At 35.5% G+C, this 27,352-nt stretch overlaps 1 protein-coding gene across 4 annotated transcripts in view; it reads left to right on the forward strand.

The window, feature by feature from the left end:
• Positions 1-910: 910 nt before the first annotated feature.
• Positions 911-27,352, forward strand: part of TRIM37 (tripartite motif containing 37) — a 238,113-nt gene continuing 211,671 nt past the window's right edge. For 3 of the 4 annotated variants that reach the window (XR_013991978.1, XM_081029027.1, XM_081029029.1), the window contains exons 1-9: positions 919-1,360; positions 3,021-3,122; positions 8,262-8,302; positions 9,969-10,085; positions 12,676-12,763; positions 14,573-14,695; positions 16,088-16,211; positions 17,045-17,112; positions 22,861-22,985. Coding sequence is in view for 3 of the 4 variants with exons in the window: in XM_081029027.1 (XP_080885153.1) it covers positions 1,340-1,360; positions 3,021-3,122; positions 8,262-8,302; positions 9,969-10,085; positions 12,676-12,763; positions 14,573-14,695; positions 16,088-16,211; positions 17,045-17,112; positions 22,861-22,985 (809 nt within the window). In the remaining variant the exon portion in view is untranslated. Of the gene's footprint in view, positions 1,361-3,020; positions 3,123-8,261; positions 8,303-9,968; positions 10,086-12,675; positions 12,764-14,572; positions 14,696-16,087; positions 16,212-17,044; positions 17,113-22,860; positions 22,986-27,352 lie in introns of all 4 variants that reach the window. The other variant, XM_081029028.1, reaches the window with a different exon arrangement.

The following is a 27,352-nucleotide window of genomic DNA, read 5'->3' on the forward strand; positions in this document are numbered from 1 at the left end:
TTAAAAATGTTGCCTACTACTTATGAATGAAAGTCCAAATGCCTTGATATTCAAGAACTTTCTAGGTTATTGTGTTTCTCTACACCTGCATTCTAGGTTAGGCTAAGTGTAATAGTTTGCAACAAACCAGAAAGGAAAAAAATAAATTCACATGAAGAATTTGACGCACACCCTTCGTCTCACACCTTCAATTCCTGCAAATACTTGAACACCTATGTTACGCTAGAAAACTGTAGAAAGCAGTCACCAATATAGGCAAGCCGAATACAGGTGATACCCTTTGACACGTCCCATCGTCTCATAGAGACAGCACATCTCAAGTGGCAAGAAATGCAAGATGAGGTGAAGTGTGTGCGTCTAATGTCTACACAATCTATGGTTCCGTCATCCCACCCCCGAGATGAGAAACTGCACTGCTCTAGCCTTCACAATCTGGAGCTTTGCTTCCATTGGTGCAGCGGAAGCCTTAAAAAATCTGAGATCGCTTCCTCGCAGAAAAAGGACCACTAGTCAGGAAGCCTCTGCAACACAGTTTCTCAAAGGGCGGGTAACAGCAGCCTAGTCATCGAGAAGGGTTGTTGAAAGCGCGGATTTCGTGGGGCCCCACCCTAGAATCACGAAGTCGGAATACCTAGGGGTGTGGCTCCGGAGTTCGCGTTTTCTACAAGCATTCCAGCTGGCCCCACTCGCGCGCAAAAGTTTGACATCAGTGGAGCACCGCCTCCCCTAAAGGGGCGGGGCGCAGCCCAGCGCCCCGCTCTCCGCCGCCTGCGCTAGCCCGGGGTCGGAGGCAGGCAACAATGCAGCAGCGAGCTTCCAAATCTCGTGTGCGCCCCCGCACCGCGGGAACTAGGTGCCAGCCTCTCAGTTCACTAACGCGACGTCTAGTGCGCATGCGCGGCAGCGCCTTCCCGCGCCGCCTCCAGCTGCCCTGGTTACCGTTGGTGTTTGTGAATTTCCTGCAGCGCCTGCTTAGCGGGAGACCAGTGCCGCGGGGCTTCGGCCGCGGTTCGATACGCGCGCGCCCGCCATCGTCACGTGGCCGAGGCTGCCTTGCGGTCGCTGGCGGGCTGCTGAGTCCCGAGGAGGGAGCTACGGCCACTGATCGCCCTCCCACTGCGCCCTAGGGCGGGCGCGCGGATAAAAATGGCGAAGTGGGGGTAGCTGGTGTCGAACCCGAAGCCATGGGGCGCACAGGTGGGGCGGTCGTCGGAGCCCCCTGAGGTGGGCGCCGGGCTGTACTCCGCTGCGATTTGACCTGGCGACCTCGAGTCGGCGCCTAATAGGTCAGACCACGGACTCTGCCGGTCGCCGAGGTCCCCGCCGAGAGTCGGAGGCAATGGATGAACAAAGCGTGGAGGTGAGGGTGGTTGAGGAGGGTGGTGGTTAGTCTCCCCCACCACCCCCTGAGAGTTCTTTAATCGGGACGCCTCGCCCTAGTCCTATCTTTGTTAGGGCATCCTACCCCGCCGCTGCCGCTGCCGCCGCCGAGAAGGTTGGCCAGGTGCGAAGGACCGTGTTCTTCAGCCCTCCAGGTGGTTGCGCCCTGACGGTTCCCGCAGTCAGGTGGTACCTACCCTGGAGTTTTCAGGTGGTTTTGGCACTGGTACTCATCCCCACGGGGTACGTGCAAACACAGCCTGTGCAGAGCAAAACTGCAAATTCATCAGATGGACGTGCCCTGCCACTCAACCAGTTTTTGCTAGTTGATGCGCAGATCCAAGTCTCCCTCCGAATGGGTGATTATTCCTCCCAGGGTACATTTTGCAGACTTCTGCCCTTCCTAGATTGAATGAGGGTATATATACTCCTAACTATCTTATTTGGTTGTAGTTTGCCAGAACAACCTATCTCCTCTCTCTCTCTCTCTCTCTCTCTCTCTCTCTCTCTCTCTCTCTCCATATGTATTTTTTTCTTTTTATATTTGAGCCTTGTAAGCTGTGATTTCACATGGTTGGGATGATTACGTAAAGGCTAGGGACATTAAGCAAAGATTGATTATTTGACATAATTGTATAATAATTGTCAAATTTTGAGCTTTCCAGATACTAAAATATTAAATCGTTGCTTAGTAAGGGCAATTGTATGACTGGGCATTCCGCTTGAAACTAGTTCACCCAGTGGTCTTGTCCTACCCGTCAGCGCCTGCTCCTCACAGGTTTATCTTTTAGGAGAGTTTAATTTTCCTGGAATGGAGTAAAAATAAATGGGAGTACTGTAAAAATAAAACAGATAATAACCTATATTTAATTGTATCTTTTCTTGTCAGTTACTTCCTAAATTGATTCATCTGAGGCTTGCAAAGATAATACTGTTCTATTTACGTAATTTATTTTTTCTTTTGAAAGCATTGCTAAAGCTGCTGCCAAATTTTCAATAGGGCCAGAATGCCAGTCTCAAAGAAGTAGCTAGTTGGTTGCGGCATCAGGGCAGAAATTCGAATTTCTGGATTCTGGATTGGTTTCTTGATCAAAGTACACTGCTGTTAGGATACGTATCTTTTTAAGACTTTTGTAAATTATAAAGGTAACTCATTCCCCTAGGGGAATTGTGGAAAAACTTAAAAGTTCATATCGTTAATGTAATTATATAGTCTGCCCTTTTTTCCTTACTGTTATACATCACAAGCATTTTTTCTGTATCATTAAATAAATCAAGAAATATTTGTAGTGACTGTGTTATAGTCTATGTTAACTGCCATGGACATTTGGGCTATGGCCAGATTCTTGCAGTTATAATTAATGATTCAATGAAAATATTTGTGCATAAGTCTATCTTTGCATTTCATAGTCTTTCCTTAAAATGGAACCATTGTGAAGCTTAGAAAAAAGGAATCACTTTTTCCAGGAGATGTTCTAAGGTACTCTGGACCTTGACTAACCAAGTCCTGATATGTAATATAGTTAAAACTGAGTTATCAGCCAAAAATAAATGTTAATGTCAAGTAAATTATTTTAAGCATGCTTTTTACTCTTGATTCAGTAGCCTAATCTGGTGGACCTTACATCTTTCATTTTCAGAGCATTGCTGAGGTTTTCCGATGTTTCATTTGTATGGAGAAATTGCGGGATGCTCGCCTGTGTCCTCATTGCTCCAAGCTTTGTTGTTTCAGCTGTATCAGGGTAAGTTGTATGATTTTGCATGCATTTAATATATGTAGGATATATTGTAAAAGTCAGCTGTTTCCTTTATTTTTTCCTTATTTTACATTTTATGCTCTTTTTAAAAAATGTCTTAAATGAATGTTCCTTAATAGGAGACCATCAATGTATATTGCTTCATATTATGGAGATGAATAACCATCAAGGGATAACTGCCATGAAATGTCTGGAAACCAAAGCTCACTGTAATTTTAGTATATTCACATTATTAAATCACTGTATATATTTTACTCACTGTATATATTTAACAAGCACTTACAAAGTGCTTGCCTGTATTGTGTTTGGGGTTGAGGGATACAAGATAAATGACTAAGTGCCTGCCCTGAAAGAGCTTAAATCTACTCGAGAGAATGGCTTTTGTGTTTATATTGAAGAGTGTGTCATAAAGAGGCATAAAATGCTATGAGACTCAGGAGAGAGAATTTATACTTGTTTGATGGGTAAGATGGAAAAAAAGCTAGTAATGGGTTCAAAGGCAAAGAATAAAATCTCATAATCTTCTTAGAGAGGAATATAGTCCAGTGGCTTTAAAACTTGAATGCAGGTGAACCCGTCAAAGGAGGCTTAAGATGTAAAACAGAACTTATTTTGGTTGTGTATGAGGATTCAATAGCACAGCTACAGACCACAGTTGAAAACTCCCCTGCCCACATTACTCTACGTAGATTATTTCCTTTCCTGAGAAAATCAAAGCCATCTAACATGCTCTTCACCTCAGAATTTCTCTGTGGTTCCTTATTTCTGCCAAAGGAAGATAAATACCCATTTGTGAAGAGCAGTAGTTCTAACATGAAAATCATTTGCTTCCAGTCACACAGCTAGTAAATGATGGAGCTGAATTTGTTGAACCCAGGAAGTTTGGCTCTGGCACCTGTGTTCTGTGCCACTACACTGTGTGCAGAAGACCTAAGTTATAAACTATGCTGATTCTCCCACTTACAAACTGAGACTCAGTCTTTCTTAGCTTTGTTTCCTCAGCTCTAGAATGTGAGTAACAAGACCTTCATAGGATGGTTGTGGCATTGCATGAGATAAGCTAAAAAGTAATTTTTATAAAATATTATCCTTATAAGGTGTTGTATTATTCTATTGTTAAAGTAGCAACTGATACACATATCTTTATTTATGTTTTATAAATGGTGAAACTGGCTAAAGAAATTAAGTAATTGGCCTCTGTCACTAGTTAATTAAGTGGTAGAGGCTGGATGTGGACTCCCCTCTTTTGATGAAGGTTCAGTATACATACATATGACCGCTGATTATTACCTTATACCTCATTGATTCTTCATTTCACGTTATGTCTTCTCCCTTCTCCTCAAAGGCATATATTTCTTAAATATTGCTGCTGGAATTCTCTACTCTGAGGTTTATGGGAAAATTTTGTCTACTTTAGGAAATTTGATTTACTCTTGCAGGTTTAAGTATCACCTCTGTGTGTATGGCTCCTAATCTATTCCTTCAGCGTTAATTCCTTCACCTATAAATGTCTTATCTGATTGTCCTTCCAGCATCTTGAGCTTTTTTCCAGATCAAATTCTTCCTGTTAGTTTCTCAAATTGACTCTTTTGACTTCTTTCTTTTTGTTCTATTCTACCAGTCACTCAACCTTAAAATCTCTTACACTCTGATTTTTTTTTAAACTTTTCAATGTCTTTTCTTAGCTCTTTTTTTTAAAAACTTTTATTTATTTTTTTAAGTGTGTTTTTTCAGGACCCATCAGCTCCAAGTCAAGTAGTTCTTTCAATCTAGTTGTGGAGGGCGCAGCTTACAATGGCCCAGGTGCGGATCGAACTGGCAACCTTATTAAAAGCACCACACTCTAACCAACTGAGCTAACCGGCCATCCCACACTAATGATTTTTAAATCCTGTCAGTTAACCACTATTGTTTTTGTCTGTCTGAGTTTGGCTAGTCTAAGCACCTCATATAAATGGTATCGTGTAAGATTTGTCCTTTTGTGTTTATTTCTGGGCTCTGTCCAGTACCAGTTTCCTATTTCTGTCTAGTACCAAATTGTTTTGATTACTGTAGCTTTGTAGTAAATTTTGAAATCAGGAAATTCAAGATTTTTTTGGCTATTTGGAGTCCCCTGAGACTGTTTGCTTTTCTCTCTCTCTTTTTTGTTTCTTTTTAGTCTTTGTTCATTTGGGGTCCCTTGAGGTTCCATTTGAATTTTAGATTGGGTTTTTAAACTTCTCTAAAACGCACCATGGGTTTTTTTAATAGAAATTGCATTGATTCTGTAGATTGCTTTGGGTAGTATTGCGATCTTAACAATAGTAAATCAATCCCTAAATATGGGATGTCTTTCCATTTATTTAGGACTTCTTTACTTACTTTCAGCAAGGTTTTGTAGTTTTCCATGTACAAACCTTTCAACTCCTTGATTAAATTTATTCCTAAATTTATTACTCTTTTTGATGCTATTGTAAATGTATTTTCTTTATTTCCTCTTTGCTTTTATATTGCAATGCAAGTGTTTTTTGTGCATGGATTTTTGGTGAATTTTTTAGCTTTAATAGTTTTTTGTGAAATCTTTAGGGTTTTCTACATATAAGACTATGTCAGTGCAAACAAATTATTTTACTACTTTTCCATTTTCGGTGCTTTTTTTTTTTTTCTTGCTTAATTCCTATGGCTGAAATTTTCGGTAGTATGTTAACTAGAAGTGTTAAAAGCGGGTATCCTTGTCTTTTCCCTGAGCTTAAGGGGAAAATTTTCAGTCTTAACCATTGAATATGATGTTTGCTATGGTTTTGTTCAATATGGGCTTTATCAAATTGAGGAAGTTTCATTCTATTCCTATTTCTTGAGTTGTATTTATCATGAAAGGATATTAGATTTTTCTGTATCAATTGAGAGGATTATGTGTTTTTTCCCTTCGTTTTATTAATGTGATGTATTACACTGAATGATTTTTGTATGTCGAACTATCCTTGCATTCCAGGAATAAATCCCACATGGTCATGTTGTAGAATCAAAGAAACTTGAGCTCAGTCATTTGTCTAGTATCTCGTGATTAGTAAATGCCAGAGCTAGGAATCAGACTGAGGTCTGAATACTTTCTAAAATTTGTGATTCTTCCATTTAATGGAGAGAGACTGATTTTTCATTTAAACGTGGAGGAATTGCTATAAAGATGTTTCTTTAATATTGTGCATTAATATTGTTTACTGTTTCTTACCTTTGGTTTTGGTTTGGAAGAAATATTGTTTTTCCCAAAGTATTAAAATTGCCATATTTATTTTGTGTTTAAGTTAGATTATGAAATACAAGGTAAAAATGCCACATGTATTCAGAGAAGGGAAAGGCTACTAGCCTGGGATAAGCAGGAACAGCTTATGGACATAATCAATGGACATTCCCATGTGACAGCACATTGAAGGAGGGACTGGATAAGCAAATACACAAACATGATGCCAAGAATAGTATATACTGTGTTTCCCCAAAAATAAGGCCTAACCAGAAAATAAGCCCTAGCATGGTTTTCAGGATCACATCCCCTGAACATAAGCCCTAATGCATCTTTTGGAGCAAAAATTAATATAAAACCTAGTCTTATTTTCGGGAAAACATGATATTGCAGTAGTAAACTTGTTTGGAAGGGAGGAGAATATTAAAAATTATGGACTGGTCACTTCATATTATGGTCCCAAATTTTATAGAGCTTACAGTCTATCATAGGAGAGGAGACCAACAAATAAGTCAGTGTAATAAAGTGTTATAAGCAAATGAAGGTGGAAGTATAGATTGCTGTTATAGAGCATGGCAATGGTATCTAAAATAGTCTGTAGAGAGTCATGGAAAGCTTTCTGGAGAAGTGACATATAAATTGAAATGTAAAGGATGAATAGGAATAACCCAGTTGAAGAGAGGTGTTGACATACATCCTGGGCAGAGAGAGACCAGACATATATTTAAAGGCTTAACCTTGCTGGGTCCCTTAGGGTGAGGTAGAAGAGGAGGTTCGAGTGGTGTGGGATGAGATCAGCCCTGGAGGGGTGCTATGACCTTAGCAGAGCATTGTTTCAGGGGAAGAAACCTGACCCAAATCTTGTTTGCCAAGGGACCAAAGAAATACTTTTCAAGGTTATTAAGAATGGAGGAATCCTTTTCCATCTATTTTCTTTTTCTTCCAGCTATATTTATTTATTGCAGTGAAGTACCTTTCCCCCCAGTGTCTTTAATCTTTTATTGTCCTGTACGGTTTCCTTGGGAATTTTCTTTCTCGATTAATTATTTGACATTAGGTAAAATCTTATGTTGTTTTATAGAAGTACAAAGGATAAACGGAAGTACCAGGTAATGGGAATACATAGGTGTAGAATTACATAATTAGTCATTTACCTCTGAACCTATGTACCAGTCTATTAAAACATAAAATATTTAACCATAAAGCTGTTGTTTTTGGAAAGGTATTCAGAAAATCTTAGCATCTCCTTTGCATATGGTATAAAACTCCTCCCTATCCAGTAATAATTAAAACTATTAAATTAATAGAATTGGAGGTTTAATAGAGACATTATTTTCTTGTAAAACCTTTTTATAATTATGAGGAAACCAAGTTATATAGGTGTTTGTTACTGAACTATAGAACTTTTTGAAGACATAAAAAAGGTTTTGCTCTATTGCTTATTCATGTTTTAGGTCTAATTTGTATATACTTCAAAATTAGTTTGCTTTTCTAAAAAGGAATATAGTAGTAACTTAAGTTTCCTCAGGGATTTTATAATAGGTTAGTTAGAAGTAAATCATCACTGTAGTTTATTTTTGGAGATGGCGATGCCACTATCATCATTTTTGTGAGGATTATTCACATCTTTCCTGTAAGATCCAGATAGTCCTAGGATCACTTTCTTTCCTATGAAAGAATAGCTTCTAAACTATTTTGGAATTAGTTCTGTCCCTTTGAAAGTTTGTCCAGGTCACGATAATGAGAGGGAGACAATAGATTGCTTCCTGTTTCTATAAGTATCTCTATAATTAATGTAGGCACTAGAGAGTTAAACTCATTAAATTTGATATTTAAGTATTCAGTATGTACAAATTAAAGTAATGGTCTTTCCGCAATCAAAAATCTAATTTTTTTTGCCTCCTTAGCGCTGGCTGACAGAGCAGAGAGCTCAGTGTCCTCATTGCCGGTAAGTGTTTTGTTACGATTATTTGTGAATTGAAAAAATAATGTGATGGAGTCAGAGTATGCCCTAGTACTCATAAAAATCTTTAGGCAATCTGCTGCTACATTTCTCCTGTTTGAATACAGTTGAAAAGAAAATAATCTGTATAGATATGGCAGTGCAAAACAAATTAATTTGACTTAGAATTATGTAGAATGCATTACATTGTTTACCTTCTTTTGGAAGATCATTGTGTAGCTTCTTTTTTTTTTTTAACTTGGTTTATAACCAGCATTTGTAAAACCAGACCTAGGGAGAGAACTAGGTCTGGAGACACATGCTCGGTCTTAATATAGCAAATGTAGCTTTTAACTTACTTTTATAATTAAAAGAAATTAAAAAGATTTCTGGTTCAAAAAATCCAGATAGAGTAGCTTATATATATAAATAACAAGTCGTCTGATTATGTTACTCCCCATCTAATGTTTTCATGAAACAACACTTTCAGAAGAAATTATTAGATTTGTTATCTACTCTTCTAAACATTTTTCTGTGTGTATACTGGTATGTATACACGTACATGTTTTCATGAAAGACAGATGTTACTCTTCTTTTGCTATTGGCTTTTTTTTCATGTAAAATATGGTGGCACCTTTCTTGATGGTATTTACGCATTTTAAAAACGTTTGAATCTATTATGTGATTATGCATTGATTTATTTATGCTTCTATTGAGAGATATTTAGATTGTTTCCACTTTTGTTTATGCCAGATTGCATTGAAGGAAATGTTTTTACCATTTTACATTCTTAAGAAAAGACATGAAAGTGCCTTTTCCTCACATTCCTGCCAGTACTGTATATTAACAATCTATCTTTTTTTTTTTTGGTCATTTTGCTAAGTAAAAAATGGTATCTCGTTTTTAATATGCTTTTTAAAAAATAATTGAAATTGAGCGTGTTTGGAAATATTTTTAGCCATTTGTATTTCTTTTTGTTCTAAACTACTCTTTACTTTGCCAGCCCATTTTTCTTCACTTATTAATTTTTTTAGATTAATTTTTAAGAAGACGTACACTATGAAGTAATGATGGAAATGTTCTATAGCTTTGCCATCCAATTCGTTAGCCACTAGCTACATGTGGCATTTGAGCATTTGAAATATGTCGGGTTTGATTGTGTAATGAAATTTTATTTTTTAAATTTTAATTCATTTGAATTTTAATTTGAAGTCACATGTGGCTAGTGGCTATCCTTTTGGACAGTACAGCTTTATACTAAGCAATTAAGAAATCAGTCTGTACTCTGAATTGCCAATCTTGGTTTTTTTTTTGTAAATCATACATTAATGTGAAAATAAATACATGTGAAGTTACAAAGCATACTTTTCATTGTGTCTTTGTTATTATTTTAATAGTAATATGGTATGCATGAATTGTGAGCTCTATTTTGAGGAATGTGTTTTATTTTTTCTTGATAATTTTGCTCCAGATTTATTGAGATGACAAAATTGTAAGATACTTAAAGTGTACAATGTGATGATTTGATATATGTATACATTGTGAAAGGATTCCCTGCCACAGGGTTAATTAATGCATCCAGCACTTCACATATTTACCTTTGGAATGTGTTTGTTTTAGGAAATAATCTCAAATTCCTGAGTTAGAATACATGTATACATCTTTTCTCCAGGGCTCCACTCCAGCTACGAGAATTAGTAAACTGTCGTTGGGCAGAAGAAGTAACGCAGCAGCTTGATACTCTTCAACTCTGTAGTCTCACCAAACATGAAGAAAATGAAAAGGACAAGTACGTCCTCAAGTTCTGTGTTCAAGTATTTCATAGATTTTACCATTTGCTATTTTAGTGAAACCTTTCGAAAGTTTTCTTTTAGTTTCATAGGTGAACACTTAGGTATTTTGCTTCTGGCGCGGTATGGGTATCACTGTTTGGAAAGATCGTTCTAACTCTTGATTGGCTTCTTTTATTAGAGTCTTTCATAAAAGGAGTGGAACTACCAGTTTGCTAATCCACTGATCTCTCTTCTGTGCCTCTTGATGCCTACTGGCTCCCCCTGGGTTTGCTGAAGATGCATATAAGCCATTGATTAAGAATTGTTCTGATAAATTTCCTTTATTATAAAAGCTATCTTCTAAATTTGGTGGTGTGGAAATCATGTTAAATGAGCTTCCAGACCGTATCTAATATGATTGTTTCTTCATTCTTTTATTTTCTATTTGATACTCAGATTACTTATAAATGAGAATATAAAATGTAGACCTATTTAGGTAATTTCTCTAAGTTCAGTGTACTTCATTAGTGAAAAGTTTTCTAAAAAAATAAATGCAACTATGTCTCCTTGAAATGCAAGAGAAAACTTAAAAAAAAAATTTTTTTACTGTAGTTAAGTACACATCACACAAAATTTACTATCTTCACTACTTTAAGTGTACATTTCAGTAGTGTTAGATATAGTCACATTGTCGTACAACTCATCTCCAGAACTTTCTCATCTTGCAAACCTGAAGCTCTCTGCCCATTAAACAATAACTCCCAGTGTCACCTCCCTCCAGCCCCTGGCAACCATATTTTACTTTCTTTTTTTATGAGTTTGACCACTCTAGATACTAATATAACTGAAATCATCTGGTGTTTGTCTCTTTGTGACTGTCTTCCTTCACTTAGTGTAATGACCTCATGGTTCATCTATGTTGTGGCATATGTCAGAATTTCCTTCCTTTTAAAGGCTGAGTAATATTTCACCATGTGTATATTTTGTATATCCATTTATCTATCGATGGACATGTGGATTGCTTCTACTTTTTTGGCTGTTGTGAATAATACTTCTGTGAACATGGGTGTTAGTATTTTGGGGAACTGCCATACTGATTTTCATGGTGGCTGCACAATTTTACGTTTGTACCAACTGTACAAGGGCTCCAGTTTCTCTACATTCGTGCCAACACTTGTTTTCTGTTTTTTTGATGATAGCCATTCATCACAATAGGTGTGAGGTGTACTATCTTATTGTGGTTTTGATTTGCATTTACCTGATGATTAGGATGTGGAGCATCTCTCCATATGCTTGTTGGCCATTTGTATATCTTTTTTGGAGAAGTGTCTGTTCAAGTCCTTTGCCCATATTTTGATCAGGTTTTTGTTTTGGGGTTGTTTTTCTGCGGGAGTTGTGTTGAGGGAGTTCTTTATAGATTTTGGATATTAACTCCTTATCAGATATATGATTTGCAAATATTTTCCCTCATTCCATAGATTGTCCTTTTACTCTGCTGATTGTGTCCTTTGATGTACAGAAGTTTTTAGTTTTGATGCAGTCCAGTTTATGTATTTTTAATTCTGTTGCCTGTGCTTTTGGTTTCATATTTAAGAAATCATTGCCAAATCCAATATTATAAAGCTCTTCTATGTTTTCTTCAGGAGTTCTATAGTTTTAGGACTTACGTTTAGGTCTTTGATTCATTTTGAGTTAAATTTTGTATATGCTATAAGCTAATGGTATTTGTCTGCTAGGGTTGTCATAAGAGTGCCATAGATGGGATGACTTAAACAGTAGAAACTTAATTTCTCACAGTTTTGCAGGCTCCAAGTCCAGGATCAAGGTATTGTCATGGTTGGTAACCTTTCCTTGATTTGGATATGGCTCCTTCTGTGTCCTTACAGGGCCTTTCCTTGTACACTCCAGACGTCTCTTTCTCTTCTTGTAAGGACGTCAGTTCTGTTGGGTTGGGACTCTATGCTTATGATCTCATTTAACATAATCTCCTTAAAGGCCCTATCTCCAAATACAGTTACATTAGGGCTTCAGCATAGGAATTTGGGGGGATAGATGCAATTCAGTATTTAACCAGGTCCATCTTCATTCTTTTGCATGTGGATATCTAGCTTAAGGGAAAACTTAAAAATTGAGTTTATTTCTCATGAGGATCTGGTATTACTTTGTTCAGTTAATCATGTGTCTTGATTATTGTTAGCATGGGCCACGTGTGGGAAAAGTATTTGTGCATGCGTACATACTCATGCAGGTATAAACACATAATCTGATTTGCCCAAAAATGTAGTAGTAGGCTAGGATTTATTATCTATAGTGATGCTAGGAAATGATGTTGTATTTGTACTTTATTCAGAAACTAGTCTGTATTTTTCATGTGATTGTAAGTCATTAGAGATTAATGAAAACAATACTTTAAAAAATTGTGTTCCCATGTAATTGTTCAGCTTAATTCACAGAAGCCATGGAATACATTTTATATTATGTTTCCTGAGACGTAATTGTTTAAAGTTGACTAACCTGTTTGCCCTATCTTAGGAATTTGTTGAGGTAATTATTTTCCAATTTTAATTTATTTAATTTATAACTGTATTTTCTTTTCATGATATATAGATGTGAAAATCACCATGAAAAACTTAGTGTATTTTGCTGGACTTGTAAGAAGTGTATCTGCCATCAGTGTGCACTCTGGGGAGGAATGGTGAGCAGAACAAATTCAGCATATTATTTTTAGAGACTAGAAAGCATGGAATACTTGTTTGATTTATGTAAAAAATAATATTTTGCTCTATTTGTAGAATGAAAACTAAATGATTCTACTTTATAGCAGAAGGCATTGTTCCTTCTGTTATTCCAGAAAAACAACTTTTGTGGGAGATTTTGATGTAAATATTTTCTTTTAAATGAAACCCTATAAAACATATATTCATTTGCAAATCTCTTGTTGTAGGATTGAGGTCTTTTCTTTGGTAAAGGTCAGTTGATCTGATGTCCTGACAACAATTTCTAATTTTGGTTTATTTAAAGTGGAACAACAACTTGGATATTTGTGGAAAATATGAATGCAAACAACTAGATTTTATGGTTTGTTTATTTATTCTTTTCCAATCTAATTCAGAAGTAAGTTTTTTAAGGTAACCTAGCTTTATTAAGTCTAAAACATTCTAGTTAGTATTCCTAGAAATAGCTTTTTATTTTACATTTGTGTTCTATCGTTTAGTTCATATTAAATTATATACTTACAGTAATATAAGTACAGTTAGCATAAATAGGTTTGAGAATAAACATAGTAGATTCTTGGTGGAAAAAGTTGGTCATAGTGGGAGAAGAAGTGTGTAAGCATCTAGAGGTGTCTGTTAGCAATGACAGTTGATCTCTTTGGGCATCAGTTAGCATGTTTTAGAGTGAGAATGACAGGCAAGTTGGTTGAGTAGAGCTCAATTCAGAGACTATTCTGTTGGAATTTGAATACCAATGTGCTGACTGGAAAAAATTCAGTTCCCACAATTTTAGTACTTAAATAAACAGGTTTTGTAAAAAGCAGTGTAAACATTCTTTTACATACTTCAAGTGGACATTCAAAAATCCACATCTTTTTTCTCTTTAGAGACCAACCTGTTTTGGTTGAACAGGACACTTCTAATAAGAGCATATCTATTATAGGAAATTTCTTATAATAGAAATTTCTATTTACCAATCCAGAGTATTATAAATTACAGTACTAAAATTGGGGGAAAAAATGGTTTTAGGTTGTTAGCTCCAAAACATTGTTCTTTGAATACAGCTGGATTTGTGAGGCCTTCTGTCTTCACAGTAATTCTTTGCAACATGAGGAATGAGTTCATTGCTTTTGCTAATAGTGTACCATGAATCTTTTCCTTAAGAGTCTTTGTAATTATTCAATTGTGCTATAGACTGGGGGTTCAGAGGTTAACAAGACAGATATCAACTAGTTCTGTATTTTGTTGTTGTGGTAGATACTAGGAATAAGTAAGTATACAGTGCTGATAAGAGTGGATAACTATAGGATCTGACTGTAAGTTTGAGCTAACCTCAAGTAGGAGTTAAGATGTGGAGAGTTGGAGGAGGGAAGATGAAGGAGAATTACTTTTGAATAAGCAGGAGTTACTTTTGGAAAGGCCTGGTGGGAAGAAGTTCAAGGACATGGAAGAAGGCTGGTGCTGACCAAGAGAAGAGCGGCAATTAAGGTTGTGTCAGATGCTCTGGGCCATGGTTAAGGATTTTGGTTCTTTTTAATGGGTGAAGATTTTTAGATAAGTGTAAATATTTTGCTAAGTGCCTTTATCCACAGTTGAAGGATTTCCTACCTGGGCCAAGTGATTTTAAGAAAGCTCCGGCTTGTTTTAATAAAGTAAATGCAACCAAAAAGATAAAATTCATTTGGAAATATTTACCGGTTTATTAGTACCCATAAACTGTTAATAAAGGAATGTAAATGCAGATGAGATGTTTGAAAATGGTCTAAAACTATTCTTACTAATTTAAACAGCACGGTGGACATACCTTTAAGCCTTTGGCGGAAATTTATGAGCAACATGTTACTAAAGTGAATGAAGAGGTAGCCAAACTTCGTCGGCGTCTCATGGAATTGATAAGCTTAGTTCAAGAAGTGGTAAGACAATTACTAAAAGATCATTATTCCTTTTACAGTCTATATTATATAGTTTTATAATATAGATCAATTAGATGTTGAAGTCAAGATTTGAAAATTCCAGGATATATTTATAGTCAGTCTTACCAAGTTCAGACTAGCAGAGGAATTTGGATCCAAACCCCTGGTCTATTCTGCAGTTGGAGCCAACGAATTGCCTCTTTTTATGTAGGAATAGAGGATTGATTAATGAGTTAAATAAGCCTGTTTGCTATAGAGTCAACATTGATTTTGACAAAGTTATTAAGTCATTCATTCTTTGGATCCCCAGCTTTTGGGAGTTTCTGTTACCAAGTAATGAATTATTTTTGATGTTCTAAATTAGAACCCTGCAGAATTGAAAGTAATATTTAACACTACTCTTCAGCTACTGTATGGGTCAAACAGCTATTTACCGTTTATAATATTATTTCTATGTGAAAATGCAATAGACTTTGAAACATTTCAATACGAAATACACTTTTGGAATATTTTTTGTTTAAAGTTGCCAGAATGACAATTGCTATTAAAGAGATTTGCAGACCACTCTTAAGATGTTTTCATTTTACCCCTTCAGAAATCAAGATCCAGATCATCATTTATAACATTCTTTATATAGAAAGTAGTGTTTTTGAGTTGCATATATGCTATCTACAAAATCATTTTGGAATGTAAACAAGTGAGATGGTTTATATTTGGTCTTCATCTTGCTACGTTTATTTTCTCTTCTGTCTTGGCAATATTATAATTTGGTCATTAGGGAGAGTGTACTAGGTTGAAATTATCACCACTTGTATTTATGATAATAGGTATAGGAAAGATTGCATTTTATATTCTGCAGTATGCTGTTACAAAATCTATATGTACTCGGCAATCTTTAAAAAACCTATTTTTTTTCCTTTTTTGTGCTTAGTTCTGAAAGAAAGTGAAAAACTTTGTAAACTAGCGTAACATGGCTTTTAAAAATTTTTTGTTTGAAGTTACATGATGTGAACTGGCTTTGGTATACATTTTTGTTTTTGAATGGTGGTTTCCTATCAGATATGGTTAGGGCTTTGAGTATGGGTTCTGTACATGTTACCGAAACCAATTTTTTGTAATTGCATATCTTCGTGTTTATTGTTTATCTATTTATTAATTATTTATCTACTTGTTGTTTATTTATTGTTTACTTTTAAGAGTCTTTTTCCTGGTTCAGTTCAATGTACAGATTTTTTAAAGCAATGAATTTCCTATGACATAGGATCAATTAAAAAGTATTATTGGCTTATAGTGTTTAAAGAGGAAATCAATTGACTAAGAATAATTACAGTGATTAATGTCTGTTTGCTTCTGTTTTAAAAATTCTTCAATTAAATTATGTTTATCTACTAGGAAAGAAATGTAGAAGCTGTAAGAAATGCAAAAGATGAGCGTGTTCGGGAAATTCGGAATGCAGTGGAGATGATGATTGCACGGTTAGACACACAGCTGAAGAATAAGCTTATAACACTGATGGGTGAGTGTTTTTCTCTGCTGCGGGGGTACGTGGTGCTTTGAGCCTTCTTAAGTTCAATCTTTGAGGAGTAAAGGTTGGTGAGTTGTTCAGGATAGGAAAAGACTGTTTTAAGAAATAAAAGTTCCACCTATTAAATGTCCCTCTGTATCAAATTGCATTACTCCAAATTGATATAACCTTTGCTAACCTCATGGGATATACTTCCAGCTCTTCAGACTTTGTAATTTAGAAAGAAATGATCTGATTAGGCAAGGATGCCTATCTTTTCGACTTTTTTTATCATGTAAAGCAGTTTCTTCTTTTTCTGTAATAATTCTGTAATTATAATTCCTTTATCCCTCTGTGTTTCCAGGTTCTTGAAACTATTTTCCTCTTTGGGCCTTCTTTTCAAAGAACATATCTTTTGCTGATATAAATATAAGTATCTGGCCTACATTCTTATTTTTAAGCCACAGTTAAATTTTGGGGAGGAATTATTTCAGAATAGTTGATTGAGTAAAAAGTTTACTTTTCTAGATCTCCATATTCCTTTTGAAAGAATAACGTTAATTTATTTATAAAGTATGTTGTCATTGTATGTTTCTTAAATGAATTTAATAGACCTAAATTGCATTTTGTCTAAAACTGTAGTTAGGGTTGGTTCTGAAATCCTCTGTCAAAGCTACTACAGTGTTCAACCTCTTAAAGCTCTGGGAAAATTTTTTAGGGTAGCTGTAATGAAGTTTTGCTTTCTTAAAATTGTTTCCTCGTTACTGAATATGTTCAATGAAAGCTGATTTCCTTCTTAAACCAATAATGAGCCTGAGTATCAGTGTTTTGCTATTTTTAAATAGGTCAGAAGACTTCTCTAACACAAGAAACAGAGCTTTTGGAATCCTTACTTCAGGAGGTAGAGCACCAGGTAATGAAATGTTAAATGTAATAAAGTCTTTATCCAGTTTTGTCCATATGCTTTAAAAATTTTTTCTAAGTAGAGGTTATATAAGTTCAAAAGATCTGGGGATTTGTGCGCCATACTGGGGATTTTTATGAAATAGCAATCAGCTGATTCTTCTCAAGTTTTCTCCCTGTGTTTGGTAACTAGATTACACTCTTTCGTAAGAATGGAATTATTTTTACTGGGACTAGCACAAAGGAATCTCTAAAACATTAAAATCTTCTGACTTAGTGACTTAAATAGTGCCTTTGAGATAGAATGGTATTGCCAATTACTTACACAGAGTGATTCTTAATGCTAAAATTAGCATTTTTATTAATGAAATTTTAATTATCAGATAGACAGCAGGCATTGTTTTAGATGTTTGGAACACAGCAGTGGGCAAACTGGAAAATAATCTGTCCCTATAGAGTTTATATTTTAGATTAGGGGCAGGTGGGTGTGAAGTACATAGTGAATGAATAAATAAAATATATAGTGTCACATAAATATTTGATATATTCATCTGTCTTGAATTCAGTTTTTGGAATTCTTGAATTCCTCTCTATGCCTGATACATAGCTATCTCTTGAGATTGTTCTCTTTATTTTCATTCTGGAGATTCCTTTCACTTCTTTCTTGAGTTGAATCCCATGTTTCCTGATTCCCATGGCTTTCACTCTCTTGGTTTGCTCATTTATTTTGGCATTACATTTCCTCTTGTAGCTTTTCTAGAAGGGTAATCAGAATAAATTTTCGAGACTGTATGTCCAAAAATATTTTTGTTCAATCTTTACCCTTGATTGACTGTTTGGCTGGTGTATTCAGTACATAAATATTTATTTAAATGCTCTTATTTACCCTCTTCAATACTCCCACTCATAATTGTGCATGTTGTTCCCCTGGTCCAGAGATTTTATTTTATCCCCTCAAGGGAATAAGCCAGCAGTCATCTGCTAGCGTGATGTGACGAATTCAACCAGCTCTGGTGAAGTAGGGGCAGGGATCTGGGGAATCTATGTTTTTGTTTTTTTTTTTTAAAGCTTTATTGAGAAATAATTGACATAAGATAAATTGTGTGTACTTAAAGGGTATATATAATTTGGTAAGTTCTGACAAATGTATATACCCGTGAAGCCATTACCGGAGTCAAGAGAGTGAACATACCCGTTATACCCCCACATTTCTTTATTTTTTCTCTCCTTCAGCTTCTACCCGTGCTTCCCCCACTAGGCAAACCCCTGTGTGCTTTCTGTCATTATAGATTAGTTTGCATTTTCTAGAGTTTTATATCATTGGAATCATACACATTATGTACTCATTTTATGTCTTCTTTCATTGAGCAAAATTATTTTGTGATTCATTCATACATCAATTGTTCTTTCCTTTTTAATTGCTGAGTAGTATTCCATTGTATGTATATGCCACAATTTGTTTTTCCATTCAACTCTTTATGGTCATTTGGGTTACTATCCTGTTTTTGGCTTTTACAAATAAAGCTGCAGAGGATATTCATGTATAAATCTATATATCCATTTCCTTTTTTCTTGGGTTCACCTAAGATGAAATGGCTAGGTGACACAAATGGTAGATAAATGATTGACTTTTTAGTAACTACCAACTGTTTTCTGAAGTAATTGTACGTATGCCATTTTATATTTCCTTTGATAGTCTATGAATTAGAGTATCAGTACCTCCACATCCTTGCCAACACATGAAATAGTCAGTGTTTTGAATTTTATCTATTCTCATAGGAGTGTAAATAGTATTTCACTGTGGCTTTAATTTGCACTTGTCTTACAACTAATGCTGTTAAAGCAGCCTTTCTTGTACTTGTCATCTGTGTATCTTCTTTGTTGAGGTGTCTATTCATATCTGTTGCCCATCATTTTATTGACTTGTTTTCTTGTTGAGTTTTGAGAGTTCTTTACATAAAGAACTGTATGTAATTCCTTTATTAGTTACATGCTTTGCAGAGATTCTCTTCAAGTCTGTGGCTTGTCTTTTCATTCTCTTAAGTGTCTTTTGAAGAGGAGTTTTTAATTTTGATGAAGTCTAAGTTATCAATTTGTTCTTTTGGTGTCATAGCTAAGAAATCTTTACATAACCAAAGATGACAAAGATTTTCTCTCTGTATTCTTTCAAAAGTTTTGTAGTTTCAAGCTTTGTATTTAAGTCTAATTCGTTTTGAGTTATTTTTGTATGTGAGGTATTTGATCCAAGGTGGTTTTTTGTTTCTGTATGTTTGTTTCCGTATATTGTTGTCCAGTTGTTCCAGCACTATTAATTAAAATCAGCCTCTCTTCACTGAATTGCCTTTGCATTTCTTTTTCCAAAAATTAAATGTCCACATACATGTTGGTCTAATTTTGGACCCTATTCTGTTCCATTTATTTATTTATGTATTTTTTATTTTTTCCCCCACTACAGTGTTTTGATTACTGTATCTTTTTTTTAATTAAATTTATTGGGGTGACATTGGTTAGTAAAATTACATAGGTTTCAAGTGGACATTTCTATAATAAATCATTTATAGAGAGGGTGCCAAAAAATGTATACACATTTTAAGAAAGGAAAACTGTATTAAAATTGTAATACTCAATGTATACCGATAACAAAAGATGAATACCAGTCATGTTTGACTTCTGCAATTACAAGAGATGCTCAAAGTGGTTACCATCAGTGTCCAGACACTTCTGATTACAGCAAACTACAGCTTGAGCAACGTTGACCAAAGTGTCCACTTGTATACATTTTTTTAACACCCCTGGTATACCAAGCACTGTTTTATGTGCTTTACAAATAAGAGCAACTTTATTCAGATAGAATCTATATGAAAAGACTTAATTTTCTAGAAATTTTTGGTAATTTTGGAAATTTTGGTAAATTTTTGGTAATTACCAAAAATGACTTTAAAAAGTATAATTTAAACTAAGGAACATTAATTAAATTATGTTGGTAATAAGTCTGTCTCCTTCAAAACACATCAAATCCAGGCTAGTGGGAAATTTTTATGAAATCTTTAAATATTGGTTGCTTATCATAATAGTTTTTTCTTAGAGAATACAAAAAGTATGAAAGCTAACATCTCATTCTTTGGAGAGTGATGCAACATTAATAACCAATTGGCATAAGAACATTGTAAGAAAAGAAAATTAAAGCTCAACCTTACTGTAAATATAAATGCTAAAATCTTAAATAAAATACTGGCAAATCAAAATTAGTGGGATATTTTAAAAAACTAAACAAGAAAGCAAGATCAGGTAAGGTTAATCAAAGAAATGTTTCATTATGAGAAAAATCTCTTTGATTGTAACTCAAGAGATTAAAAGGCAAGACCACATGAATATTCCAATATTAGCATGAAAGAGCAAGGGGCCCCAAATAGACAACACGTTCCTGGATTAAAAACAAAGAAGAACAGAGTTGGGGTTCTTGTTATATCTTATATCAAGACATGATATGAAACGATAGTAATTAGGAAACAGATTTTGACATAAACACAGACAAACGGACAAGCAGAATAGTGTAAAAAGCCCAGGAATAGACCCCCAGGTATGTGTGAAGACTTGATACATGATTGGAGATGGAGAAAGATAGACCCTTCAACAAATATTGACAGCAATACATGTGGGAAATAAAATTTAATTTTCATTTTACCCCATACACAAAACTCAGTTCCAGGTGGGTTAAAGACTTAAATATGAATTGCAAAATTTGGTTATTTTTAGAAGAGAAAATCTTTGGTGTGGATAGAGAAAGACTTCTGAAGGCACAATAGGTGCAAAATACAGGGAGTAGTGTTTGAATGCATCAAAATTGAAAATTTTTGAACAAAGAAAGTCTTCAAAAACTAGGTTGACAGGCCATAGACTTGGAAAAGATTTTTGTCATTCCTAAAACTTAACAGGAATGGTTATCTGGAATTTATAAAGAAATACAGCTCAATCATAAATAGCCAAAACAATTTCATGAAAAGTGGGCAAGGGATATGAACAGATAGTTCACAGAATTGGATGTTAAGATGGCCAATAAGAGTGGCCATCTTATTTCATTGATAAACTGGTAAATATAAACCAAGACAACAAAATGCTATCTTTCACTCATTAGACTGGCAAAAATTAATCAGTAAAAATTTAAATGTTGACAAGAATGTACAGCAAAGGGAACTTTTACACTGCTGATGGAAACGAATTTGCAAACATTGGAGAGCAGTTTGCTACTGTCTGCTAAAAGTTGTCGGTATGCTTTAGCCAGTCCTAGAGAAACTCGAATATGTGAACAAGGAGCTGTGCACCATCTGGGTCTTCCCTCCAGAGTTATTTTTAAAAATGAAAAATAGGAAGCAACCTAAATGTCCATTGATAAAGATGACAAATAAATTGTAGTATATTCATGCAGTGATATCCTTTAAAGTTGTCAAAATGAGTAGATTATGAATATCAGTACAATTAAATCTCAAACACAATGTTGGTTGAAGAATATAGGCTACATGGTAATATAGCTTGATAGTATTTATGTAAAGCCTGAAAACATTCAGAGCATTGTTTATGAATATGTAGAGACCCATAGTACTTGTACAAACACATGTACTATATAGTGACAATAACGTTCAGTTCAAGGAGTGAGTTCCCTTTGGAGGAAATGGGGTCAAGGAAGGATACTCACAGTATGTATTCAATAAACATTTGAATAAGAGCTATAAGTATTAAGTCATTGAACTCATTGAAAAGATATAAAACCCAGTTATAGTACTCGTAATTTTTGTGAATATCATCTGTAAGTCATTTGATAGTGTATTAGTTTGGTATGGCTGATATAACAAAGTACCACAGACTAGGAGGCTTAAACAAGAAAAATTTGTTTTCGAATTGTTCTGGAGGTTGGAAGTCCAGGATCAAGGTGTTGGCAGGTTTGGTTTCCCCTGAGGTATCTGTTTGGCTTGCAAAGGGCTGCCTTCTCTTTGTGTCCTCTGAAGACCTTATTACAAAGCTGTTTCTCCTACAGCTTCGTGACTGTTATAACAAACCCAGCAAAGTAAGCATAGATGTTATTCCAGTTTTACATACACAAATAGACTCTCAGAGTCATAATCAGTGTGTGGCAGAACTAGGACTTCAGACTGGTTGCCGTGAATACAAAATTAGTCTTAACTACCAGGTGTATTTTATTAAAGTTGGATTTTTCACTTTTTACCTTTGGCATAATTTAAAATAGTGATTCCCAAGTCAGTACAAGTTAAAACTTTTTTTTTCAATAGTTGACATTTATTATTATGGTTAAAACTTTTTGTGTGCGTGTTACATCTTAACATTTCTGTGGTCCCTTGAATGCAATTTGAGAAACCCTTGTTTGAAGGCTAACAACCTATAGGGATTTGTTTATTAATATACATAATGGCTTCACTGTAGCAGCCTAAAATATATTTGTAGTTGTTTAAAATTGGATTTGCCCTACTGTATCAGAAAAATGCGCTAAAATCAAATATACTTGATGACTTTACTATTAGAAAGGAAATAAATAAACCTAGGTTCTTTGCAGATTTTTAATTCTCTTTGAAATTCATTCTGTTTTCTTTACCTCAGCTTTTTTTTTAATTTATAACTAAATTTTAGTTTGTAACTTTATCTCAGTTTTTTTTTTTTTTTTAGTTTATGAGAATAATTTCTGTTATCCTTCTTTATTAAGGATTTTGAGGTGCCAATGAATGGTAATTTTGTTTTCCTCACGCAGTTGCGGTCTTGTAGTAAGAGTGAGTTGATATCTAAGAGTTCAGAGATTCTCATGATGTTTCAGCAAGTTCATCGAAAACCTATGGCATCCTTTGTTACCACTCCTGTTCCACCAGATTTTACCAGGTATGACAGTTTTTTAACTCCGTTTTCGTGCGACGTTTATGTGCAAATGCATATACTTGTTTCAAAAGAATGTTGTTTTGTTAACTTCATCTTTTTTTAGGGTGCTGTTTAAAACGAGGTGGTGTAGCGAACTTTAGTTTATATATGTAATTCTGGTGGACTTAACTACGCTTCTGAATTTAAAGAGAAGTTGATAGTGAATTAGGAATTGTTTGTTTCCTGGAACTTCATCTTCCATAAGTAGAAAAAAATATTGATCCCATTTTATTTCATCATTGTCTGTTCATTCTTTTTTTTTCTTTTGCTGATATACATTTCACATATAAGGTGTCAGGTTTATAACATAATGATATAATATTTGTGTATGTTGTGAAATGATCACAATAAGTCCAGTTAACATTCATCCCTATACATAGTTAAAAGTTTTTTTCTTAGCAACTTTCAGATATGCAACACAGTGTTATTAACTATAGTCACTATACTGTACATTACATACATCCCCATGACTTATTTTATAACTGGAAGTTTATACCTTTTGACCCCTTTTTAGATTCCTCATATAAGTGAGATCATACAGTATTTGCTCATACAGTATTTGTCTTTCTGTCTGACTTATTTCACTTAGCATAATGCTTTCAAGGTCCATCCATGTTGTTTCATGTTCATTCTTTTTATTTTATTTATTTATTTATTTATTTTTTTAAGATTTTATTTTTTGGGGGGAAGGGGAAGAGGACTTTATTGGGGAACAGTATGTACTTCCAGGACTTTTTCCAAGTCAAGTTGTTGTCCTTTCAGTCTTAGTTGTGGAGGGCGCAGCTCAGCTCCAGGTCCAGTTGCCGTTGCTAGTGGAAGGGGGTGCAGCCCACCGTCCCTTGCGGGAGTTGAACCGGCAACCTTGTGGTTGAGAGGATGCGCTCCAACCAACTGAGCCATTCGGGAGCTCAGCGGCAGCTCAGCTCAAGGTGCCATGTTCAATCTTAGTTGCAGGGAGCTCTGCCCACCATCTCTTGCGGGACTCGAGGAATTGAACTGGCAACCTTCTGGTTGAGAGCCCACTGGCCCATGTGGGAATAGAACCAGCAGCCTTCAGAGTTAGAAGCGTGGAGCTCTAACCACCTGAGCCACCGGCCCTCATGTTCATTCTTTTATTTACCTTTTGAGTTTATATCTTGTTACATGGTGACTATAACTTATTTACATGTATGTTGTCAAAAGGAGAACTCATAAACAGATGAAAATGCCAAAATATTTTGAAGGCAACATGATGTTATCTCCAGATCCTAAAAGATAGTGGGAGAAAAGAGTTGGTTGCATTCTATACATCTTTTTAGTTTTTATCTTGGGCAGTGTTAGAATTCTTCTGAACAGAATATTCTCTTAAGCATTGTTAGACTACAATGTGGTGTTAAGAGTAGTGGTTCTTAACACTGGTGTATTTTAACTCACTTGGGATTCTTTTGAAAATTACCAGTGCTGGCCCATACTTCAGGTCATTTGAAACAAAATCTTTGTGGGTGTATTAGTCTGTTTGAACTGCCATAACAAAATACCACAGACTACATGGCTTATACAACAAAAGTTTATTCTCTTACAGTTCTGGATGCAGGAAGTCCAATATGAAGGTGCTGGAAAATTTAATTTTTGTTGAGGTCTCTCTTCCTGGCTTGTAGACAGCTGCCTCCTCACTGTGTCCTCCCATGACCTTTTCTTTGCATGCACAGAATCAATCTCTGATGTCTTCCTCTTCTAAAAAGAAGAGTCATCCTGGGTTAGGGTCCTGCCTTTTATAACTTCATTTAACCTTAATTACCTCTCTAAAGGTCCTCTCTCCAAATGCAGTCACATTGGAGGTTAGGGCTTCAATATATGAATTTGAGTGGGGGTGGGGGACACAGAGTTCAGTTCATAACATTGGGTACAGCTAGGCATTTGTAGTTTTTTTTTCTTTTTAACTCTCCTTAGCGTATTCCTAACATGAGAGGTTTAACCACTGTTTCACAGAAATACATTGGTATGATGGATTTCAATCTATCCTATACTTTAGAGATGGCTTGTGAAAGACTATCAAGTGTTTCTAGCATGCTGAGGACTGTGGTACATTTAGGAAACAACCTTTGTGTTATAAAAAATGTGTATGTGTTTAACTTCCTTTGCTTTTTTCTCGAATATGTGATGCCCTCTGTTGGCCACAGGGTTTTGATTGTAATAGACTGGATGGTGTAAGCCAGGGTTTTTCAGCCCTGGCCTTGTTAGCATTTTGAGCTGGAAAATTCTTTGTGGGGTGGACGGAGCTTTCCTCTGCAGGATGTAGCACCAGTCGCACCTGTCCCTTTACAGTTGTGACAAAAATGTTTCTAGACATTTCCAAATGTTCCCTGGGGGCAGAATGGCCCCTGGTTTAGAATCAGGGTGTAAGCCCTTGTTCCTTATCACAGGTACATTCCTGAGAATCATGACCACTCACAGTTCTGTAAACAGAAGGGCAAAATTTTTCTGACAACCAGAACTCAGGTAGTTCTCACTGACTATAAAATAAGTCTCCATTCTTTCTGAGTTAATAAACCGGATACAATATTCATATTAAAGCACTGACTATTATTAAAAGAACTGGGTATTTGCTATCATTAAGCAAATCTGGTTGAACCTAAGGATAAGGATGTTCACTAATGTTCCAAGACTGCCTCTTTGATAATATGGTCAGCCATTTCAGTTTTGAAGAATATATATATATATATATATATATATATATATATATATATATATATATATATATATTTTACTTATTTTATTTTTTTAACCATTCCATCCCTAGTGGAATGAAACAAGGTTTGACCTAAATACCATATGTAAACATAAATGTTTTTCAATTCAAAGTATGGTACATGGATTACGTATGTCAGAGCTGGAGTGTTGGTCCAAAACGCAAATTTCCAGGCCTATTCCATGCAGTCTTTGGGGGGTGGTATCCAGAAAATAAATCTTGAGCATCCTAAGTAATTCTGCACTAAAATCTGGAACCCACTGATATGGATAAACTACTATCCTGATACCGCTTGGCAGCAGCTCCTCAGGCAGGCAGCTCCACTTTAGACTCCTTGAGTGTCAATCTCTGTCATATCCATTGATTGTTTTGGTTTCTGTTCCTTTTCTAACCACCCAAGGAGCTTAGAACACCAACAATCCTTGCTTTCACTACCTTCTTTTTTGGTTATAGATGGGAGGGATTGAACTTGGGAGGAGGAAGGTAGAAGGCACATCAATAAACAGGAAACCACCAAAAAATTAAAAAATTTACAAGTCTGATAATTGAAGAGCTTTCCTTGGGTAAAAGTCACCTTACAATTCCCTCTCTCCAGTAATGCTTCCTGGCTTACTGGGAATTTTGGCTTATAACTTAATTATAATTTTTATTAGAAACTTAGTTCACGAGTTGCAATATACAGGAAATAGGTAGGCGTTCATCTCTTGATGCATTGATCAGCAAAGAAAGAGTCCCAAATAAGAAAGGCCAGCATTTATTGACATTAAGTTACAGACTAGAGTTTAGATGTGCAAAGCAGTGGTGAATAGTTCTAAGCTTTGAGATCATAACTGGTTTGTCTTAAGTTTAGTCAGTTGATGATAGGTGATTCACCATAGATAGGTAGGTAGGCAGGCAGGCAGGCAGGCAGGCAGGCAGATAGATATAGGTGATTTACCATAGGTAGACAGACAGACAAATATTTAAATCATTGCCATTAAGTTACAGCATTTCAATATATACTGCATGGAAATACAGATACTTTTTCAAACACTGGCGATGAGATTTTATGTATGTGGCCAGCTATCAGTTGTCTCATGGTCATTAAAGAAAAAGTCAAGACTTCTGAGTACTTAACTGCTAAGAGTTACAAATTTTGTTCTCTTTAGTTTTTCACTAACTAAATTATAATAGATAATATGCTATTATTGCAGGTAAAACCATTGGGAATTATTAAAATGATTGCGTATTTTGAGCTAGTCTTTATGAGAAGTAAAATATTCAGTTCTTGGAAGGCAGTGGAGGGTTGGTTTACGGACTCTCAGCTATATCTACAAAAATTCTGTGGTGGCCAGTTAGCTCAGTTGGTGAGAGCTCTTAACAACAAGGTTGCAGGTTCAATCCCCACATGGGCCACTGGTGAGCCGCGCCCTCCACAACTAGATTGAAAACAACGGCTTGACTTGGAGCTGATGGGTCCTGAAAAAACATACTTAAAAAAAAAATTGGTGGGCAAAAATTGCATTTAGCGTATTTTCCTTAGCAACACTTCATGGTGGAATTTGTGGCTCAGCTACAGCAGCTGGCAATGCCTGCTCTTCAAAGAGCCAGTTAGTTCTTTATT

Source organism: Rhinolophus hipposideros, assembly GCF_964194185.1.
Source record: "Rhinolophus hipposideros genome assembly, chromosome: 20".
Lineage (NCBI taxonomy): Eukaryota > Metazoa > Chordata > Mammalia > Chiroptera > Rhinolophidae > Rhinolophus > Rhinolophus hipposideros.